The sequence below is a fragment of the Cajanus cajan genome, chromosome 7 (genome assembly GCF_000230855.2).
Source record: "Cajanus cajan strain Asha chromosome 7, NIPB_CcT2T_4, whole genome shotgun sequence".
Taxonomy (NCBI): domain Eukaryota; kingdom Viridiplantae; phylum Streptophyta; class Magnoliopsida; order Fabales; family Fabaceae; genus Cajanus; species Cajanus cajan.
Genome location: NC_138523.1, coordinates 55585776 through 55593378, shown reverse-complemented (window position 1 = coordinate 55593378; position 7603 = coordinate 55585776). Strand labels below are relative to the sequence as shown.

The following is a 7603-nucleotide window of genomic DNA, read 5'->3' as shown; positions in this document are numbered from 1 at the left end:
TAAAAGTATAATTAAATTTTAATGAATTTAATGATAAATTATTCGGACAATGTTTAAATTTAACTTTTAATTAAAATAATTTTTATCAGACTTTACTTTTTTTCAAATCAAATTAGATTAATTTGAGAGAAAACATTGTCATTAAGTCAGGAAGACAAAAAAGAAATTGCATTATTCTCCCTCTACATTAAGCATTTATATCATTGGTCTCTCCATTAATGCAGTTACACCCGCTCTTTACGCTCTGCAATAACTACACACCATCTTCTTCTCTCTTCTCCTTCATCTGATCATCTTCACCCCAAATTTTTATTTTTTTTCATTTTTTGCCCCACCCTTTAGTTCCTCCCTTAGTGTCCTAAAACAAGTCTTACCCATAGCATAGGTTTCTCCGCAGCCCCACAACATTAGAACCCTGCAAGTTACCTTTTTCTATGCTTTCCCTATTTTTCTTCGCTAACGTATATGTATATCTCAGCTTTTGACTTGATTATAATTAATCCATGTTTCGGTTACTTGGCGTCAGAGTATGAGAGAGAGTGTGACATCGGTTCAATGCACTCACCTCCATCCCACTATCTCAGTGTGCGTTCAATCCTTTTTGGTTTTTCTTGCCATTGTCAACCTTGCACCCTTTTCTCGGTTGTCTTTTCTGAATTCTCCATAACTCTCCTCTAAAACATTGTTTTTTTGCATATAAGAGAGTGTATCACGATAAACACAAATCAAGAGTCATCAATGTCCACTATCTAGCCTTAAAGAACCTTATTAACTTCGCTCATGGTTCTTCGGCAGATACAGAGGGTTTTGAAACCAACTCTTTCTTCAAAGCCACACTTTCAGCAGGAATTTCAGGGCAATTTAGAAACCACACCTAAAGCTCAAGAGCTATAAAACGAAGGAAGAGAGCACATAACTTCACCACAGATAGAGGCTTTCAAGTGTGGTCGGAAAACAGATGCCTCTATCTCTCATCTAAGGTTGATCAAGATTAGGTGACCTCTTCCTCTCTTTAATTTCTTACCCTTTTTTTCTCTTAATATAACATAAAGTACATTATTGTACTGACATTTTTTACATTATTCCTCACACTATTTAAAAGATTTTGGGCAAAGCCCTTTAATTTCTTCCTTAATACAGCATTTTGTATTTGGAACATTTTTCTATTAATTTCTCTATCCAAATTTTTGCTCAGAGAACACACATCAATGGTTGGTTCTCAATGATTTAGTTGACAATTATAAAAGGGTTTTTTTTTTCACCTCAATTTTGCAAAATAAATGGTTTTCCAAAAGAAAGCTTCTTGGCTTTTTCGTGAGAAAGGCTTTTTGTCAAACCACTTTTTCTTTTTTTAGTCTTTCCCGATACCACTCATGAATGAGAGACCATGGCTGCATGGTGTGTTTTTTATTGTTAAAATAAAAATAAACATTTTTTTGTCGGTCCTACTCTCTTGTATAATTGTTGACTATTTTTGACTTTGTATGTTGGCATGCAGATTGAAGAATAAGAACGTGGTCAAGGATTTGACAATGTATCACAGTCAGAATGCTTTCAATCCTCAGCAAGGGTTGCTGAACATGACATCCTCGGAGAATGATCCTTTGGGAAGGAACAGAGATGATATATCGAATGATATCGATACAATGGAAGCTCCCCCTTCCGGTGACGACCAAGATCTCGACCAAGCAGCAAGGAGGAAGCGTTATCATCGCCACACACAACATCAAATTCAAGAAATGGAATCGTAAGGATCAATGTTCCAATTCACTTTTTTTTTTTTAATCTAATTAATTCATTTTCTTAATTAATTTCTCCAACTCTTTGGTCTTGTCAGATTCTTCAAGGAATGCCCTCACCCAGATGACAAACAGAGGAAAGAGCTGAGCCAAGAGCTTGGGCTGGAGCCTATGCAAATCAAGTTCTGGTTCCAAAACAAACGCACTCAAGTGAAGGTAAAGGAGACAACGTTACACAAACAACACTTTGACTTTTGCATTTCCAAGGATAATTACCTTTATTCGTCTCTTTCCTACTTCTTCTAATTAAAAAAAATAAAAAATAAAAAATCCTTTACTTACTTTCTCTCTCCTCCTTCTTCAAACTTTTTTTTTAATACTTTTATCATATTAATTTATTTATTACATGTATCACTTTCTTTTTTATCTTTCATCGTATTAATTTATTACACGTATCACTTTCTCTTTTATTCACTTCAAAATTGGGTAGAGCTTTCTCATCATTATTCCATTAAAAAACAATACTTTAACAAAAAAAGTATTTTTTTTAATGAAGTTTTTTTTTTTTTTCCTTCCTTTCTTTCTTGCATTCACCGGATTTATCCAAAATCGGGTAGATGTTACGCGGTCTTCAATTAAAACAACAATACTTTATATTTCTTTTAATAAAGTATTTTTTTTCTTTTCTCTTTCTATCTCTTTGATCCACCTCATCTCCCAAAATGGGATTGATGTTACACATTATTCAATTAAAAACCAATACTTTAGTATAAAGTATTATTTTTAATTAAGTAAAACACAAATGAGAATGATCTAGTTTTTTAAAGGCAATTTTTTAAGCATATTTTCTGTCAACAAATTAAGCAAAACGGTTACCTAAAGATGGTACTAACTCAGATCTGTCTCAGACATAAAACATGCATTTGACTGTGAGTATTCAATTTTTTTCATTTTTCTTTTCACCCCCAATTCGACTCCATTTTAGAGTGAGCATTTATCCTTCTCTATCTGCCCGTACGAAATCCTTGATATGTCACTAACACTAACTTGGCTTGTCTTAATTAAACATATCGAATACATGTTGCATCATTATCTAATAATATTCTTTGATCATGTATACAGACTCAACATGAACGCCATGAGAACAATCTTCTGAAGTCTGAGAATGAAAAGCTTCGAGCAGATAACATTAGGTACAAGGAGTTACTAAGAAATGCTACATGCCCTACCTGTGGAGGCCCAGCTGCTGTTGGTGAAATGTCCTTTGACGAGCAGGAATTGAGGCTCGAAAATGCGCGATTAAGAGAAGAAGTAATTAAACCACTAAACATGTTTGTTTATTACAACAATTAGCTTTATCTCATTATTTATAACATATTTTTTGATCCATCTCTTTCTCTTCTTTACTTTAATGTTTCAGATCGATAGGGTTTCTGCAATTGCGACCAAGTTTTCTCCAAAATCCCCGGGTTCTTACTATAACATGCCTTCGCGCTCGCTTGATCTGGGAGTTGGTGGTAACTATGGAGCACAGCCAGGCATGGTGGGAGAAATGTATGATGGCAATGACCCTTTTAGGGCATTTCCACTTCCTACTGATGCTGACAAACTCATGATTGTTGAGCTTGCTCTCATGGCTATGGATGAAGTTACAAGGTTGGCTCTGTCTGCAGAACCTTTATGGGTCGCTGGAAGCTACGGCACTGAGATTCTTAATGAAGAAGAATACCAGAGGACTTTCCCTAGGGCAATAGGTCAAAATTTGGGCTTCAAAACCGAAGCTTCAAGGCAATCCGCGGTTGTCATCATGAGTCATGCTAGAATAGTTGAGATGCTTATGGATGTGGTAAGTGTTACTGTCGTTCCTAATTGTATTATGGGAACATCAGTAAAAGTATGGTTTTTAATTTTCTAAACTCATTCATACTTATTTTATATCTCTCTATCTATTATGTTTTTCACTTTCGTTTGTGTTTTTTATCTATCTTCATTTTATCCATTTATATGGAAGGTAAGACATTATTGATGTAATATATTAAGTAAAATAGATTTATAGGTAAATTTTACAATGTTTTTCAAAGATTAATTATTGAAAATGACAGCATATATATTAAATAAAGTATAATTATTTTTATATTTTACTAATTTATTTTTTAGTGTCTTTTAAGTTTTAATACAATTAACCTTTATTGTGAGCCTTTAACTTTTTTATAGTATTTATTAGTAAATAATACAATTACTATGTCAAAATAAAAATGTTATTTTGAAGTTATGACAGTGATTTCACAAAGGTAAGAAGTTTAAATATATAGAACCCACAAATACATATATAATGAACAATTTTCAGAAGCACATGCATTAACCTATATTGATGATATGATTTTCAGGATCAATGGGCAAACGTGTTTTGCGGCATCGTTACAAGAGCAGTGACACTCGAAGTTCTGTCAACTGGAATTGCCGGAAGTTACAATGGAGCCTTGCAAGTGGTACGCATGCAAAGTTTTATTAATTTGATTAAACGTGAGAAAAATAATGTCATATCTTAAAATTTATAATTTAATTTGTTGTTTCAGATGGCAGCTGAGTTCCAGGTCCCTACACCTCTTGTTCCTACCCGCGAACACTATTTCGTGAGGTACTGTAAGAAGCACTCGGATGAATCATGGGTTGTTGTGGATTTATCATTGGATCATCTGCGACCTGGTGCTGTCAGAGGATGCCAAAGGCGACCTTCTGGTTGCATAATTCAAGAATTGCCAAATGGATATTCTAAGGTCATATTTCATTTATAAACTTCTGTAATCGAGAAAACTTTATTGCAACTAACCCCTATCAATTGTTTTCTTCAGGTTATCTGGGTTGAACATGTTGAAGTAGATGGTAGAGAAGTGCATGACCTTTACAAACACTTTGTTAATTCTTGCCTTGCCTTTGGAGCTACTCGGTGGGTGGCATCATTAGATAGGCAATGCGAACGTTTTGCTAGTGTAAACGCCACCAACATACCAGCAGGGGATCTTTGTGGTAAATATTTCACATTTCGTGATCTTAATTTCTTCTATTGTTGTTCCATTCATTTTTAAGATTATGTTAAAAAGCTAGAAATCCTTAATTACACTCAATTACAAGAATAAGTGAGTTAATTATTATGACTTTGAGTCGTTATAGGAAGGAAAAGTATGCTGAATCTAGCTGAAAGGATGATGTTGAGCTTTTGTAATGGTGTTGGCGCTTCTACCGCACATGTTTGGACACCACTAACAATTGGTGGTGAAGATTTGAGGGTCATGACCCGAAAGAGTGTGAATGATCCTGGCAGGCCTCCCGGTATTGTGCTCAGTGCTGCAACTTCTTTGTGGCTCCCAGTCCCTCCAACGAGGGTTTTTCATTTTCTTCGAGATGAAAAAGCGAGAAATCGGGTAATTCTTTCTGAGAAATTGAGGGGTATTTTAATTAGATTTAGAGTGTGTTAAAGAATATATTAACATTTCCTTATTATAATTATTGATCCTTGCTTGGCCTTGGATGGAAGCTTAATCGGTAGTTATTGCTCATTCTTCGAATTTGCATAATGTTATTGAATTTACAGTGGGACATTCTCTCGAATGGGGCTATTGTTGAAGAAGTAGCACACATAGGAAATGGTCGTGATCCTGGAAACTCTGTCTCTTTACTTCGTGTGAATGTAAGTTGTTTGTGTTAGCATGCTAAATAGGTACAATTGGCACATGTTTATGTATATATATCATTAAAACCTAATTAAAATGGTGTTTGGTGAATGCAAATTGTAGAGTTCGAATACCACCCAAAGCAACATGATCATACTTCAAGAGTGTTGGAGTGATGCTGCAGGATCATATGTAGTGTATGCTCCTGTTGATATAGTTGCCATGAATCTTGTGCTGGGTGGTGGCAATCCAGATTATGTTGCCCTGCTCCCTTCGGGCTTTGCTGTTCTCCCTGATGGGTCTGGAATGAAAAACGGGCCAGGGCCCATAATTGAGACTGGGTCTGGAGGCTGTCTTCTGACAGTTGCATTTCAGATATTGGTTGATTCGGCTCCAACTGCAAAACTGTCTATTGGTTCGGTCACCACTGTTAGCAATTTGATTAAGTGCACTGTTGATCGAATCACTGCTGCAGTGACGGGTGCCGCAGCACCTAATTAGGTGCTGTTCCCTCAAATAGTAAGCAAATAGATGACCTTCGATCTATACTAAATTAAATGTTACGTATATATAATTTTTTTCATCACTAATTTTAATTTTTCTTGTATTGCATGCAGATAAAAAAAATAGAGAAAGATGACAGATAGGCAAGGAAGTGGTCCATACTGAAGTGTTCAGTTCAAGGGAAACAAGTCAATTATCGCACCTTGAAGTATCTTAGGTCTAATGTTAGAACTTATTAGGCACCTTAGCTACCAGAAACTTACTTCATCCATCATCTAGGAATGATATTAGGTTCGGGCATTGACTTTCCCTAATGAATGCGAATGTAGTTCCATCTGTGTCCTTGATATATATAAACATAATAAAACTCTCGATTTCTCTCCATATCTATCTTAATCTTTGCCTATACCTTTTATTATTGTGCTGTAACTTGGAGAAACTTTCTTCAAGTTTTTCTAATGTCGACTTCTAGACTTGAACTAATTTCTTCTCCATTATAACGTTCTTGTCTTTGAAACAATCGTTACAAATTAACCATAATTGCACATGTGTATAGATAGAGCTTCATTTTATGACTAAATCTCTTTTTTATTAAATGAACAAATACATTGAATGCTTATTATTCTAAGATATTAAACATATTTATTACTTTTTCATTCAATATTTGATGTATGCAGTCTAAATTAAAAATATAAAAAAAAAAAGTTAATGAGAGAATATTGTAGAAAAATATATTACTCAGATTGCTAAATCCCTATATATATATCACTCATAAATATAACATTACTCTTAAGGCGTTTATTAGCGATACTCCTGCGGGGTATTGTGAAAACTAAAAACCCTAGAGGAAGCCAAGATACGCGCTTTGTGGAAAAAGGAGATTATTAATCAGTTTTAAGTCAACGAAGAATAAGGGTATATTCAGAAAATTATTTTGAACTAAAATATATTTTAAAAACTAAACTAAACTAAATTATAAAAAAAAATTAACTATTTTTTATAAAAGTTAAACTAAATTATATTTTAAGTTCAGTTAAAAAAAACTAAACTTCTATGAAGAAAGCAGTTTGGTGCACTATAGTTATAAATAAAAAAATTTTAAAAGTTACAATAACTTTTGCATAATTGTTGTATTCAATCTACACAAATAATGATTTTTATTATAAATAAGACTACATATTTTAAATATTTTTTTTTTTAAATTCTGTAACCCAATTATATATTAACATGAATAATTAAAATATTATTTTTAGTAATTATTTGAAAAATTATATTTACAATGATTTTTTTATTGATTTGACTTTATACATAATATACTAAAATTAAACATTTTTTAAACACATTGATTATAAATCAAATTATTTAACACTTTAAAAAAATTATTACAAAAATTTTAAATTATGTTTTTTTGTTTTAATTTTTCTTGTTTGTGTATGATTCATCTTTATTATTGTTTTACTATTTTTAGTTAAATATAAAGGAAAAATAATATTTTTTTGGAGTTCACATGTTTTTCCCTCTAAATATTTAATACAACTACATATTTATATATAACTCAAACTCGAGAGAATTAATTGAGTATAAATAAATTTCTTACCAATTGATTGGACTATTCAAAAACTATTTCAAGCTAAACTACTAGAAAAGTAAATTGAACTAAACTATAAAAAATACTCAATTATTTTTTTT

At 32.8% G+C, this 7603-nt stretch overlaps 1 protein-coding gene across 3 annotated transcripts; it reads left to right on the top strand.

Annotated features, from left to right (window-relative positions):
* Positions 1–239: 239 nt before the first annotated feature.
* On the top strand, positions 240–6298 carry LOC109795526 (homeobox-leucine zipper protein MERISTEM L1). 3 transcript variants are annotated; one of them, XM_029270655.2, is made up of 12 exons: positions 240–980; positions 1499–1747; positions 1838–1955; positions 2862–3050; positions 3160–3585; positions 4127–4228; positions 4316–4516; positions 4592–4766; positions 4911–5161; positions 5332–5427; positions 5534–5929; positions 6028–6298. In XM_029270655.2, exons 2-11 carry the CDS (start codon positions 1533–1535, stop codon positions 5909–5911), a joined length of 2151 nt encoding a protein of 716 aa, XP_029126488.1. In that variant the 5' UTR covers positions 240–980; positions 1499–1532; the 3' UTR covers positions 5912–5929; positions 6028–6298. The 3 variants fall into 3 exon arrangements, with proteins under 3 accessions (XP_029126488.1, XP_020210648.1, XP_082916283.1); XM_020355059.3 differs by having other exon boundaries at positions 241–995; XM_083060157.1 differs by lacking the exons at positions 240–980; positions 1499–1747; positions 1838–1955 and adding an exon at positions 2529–2668.
* Positions 6299–7603: the final 1305 nt, after the last annotated feature.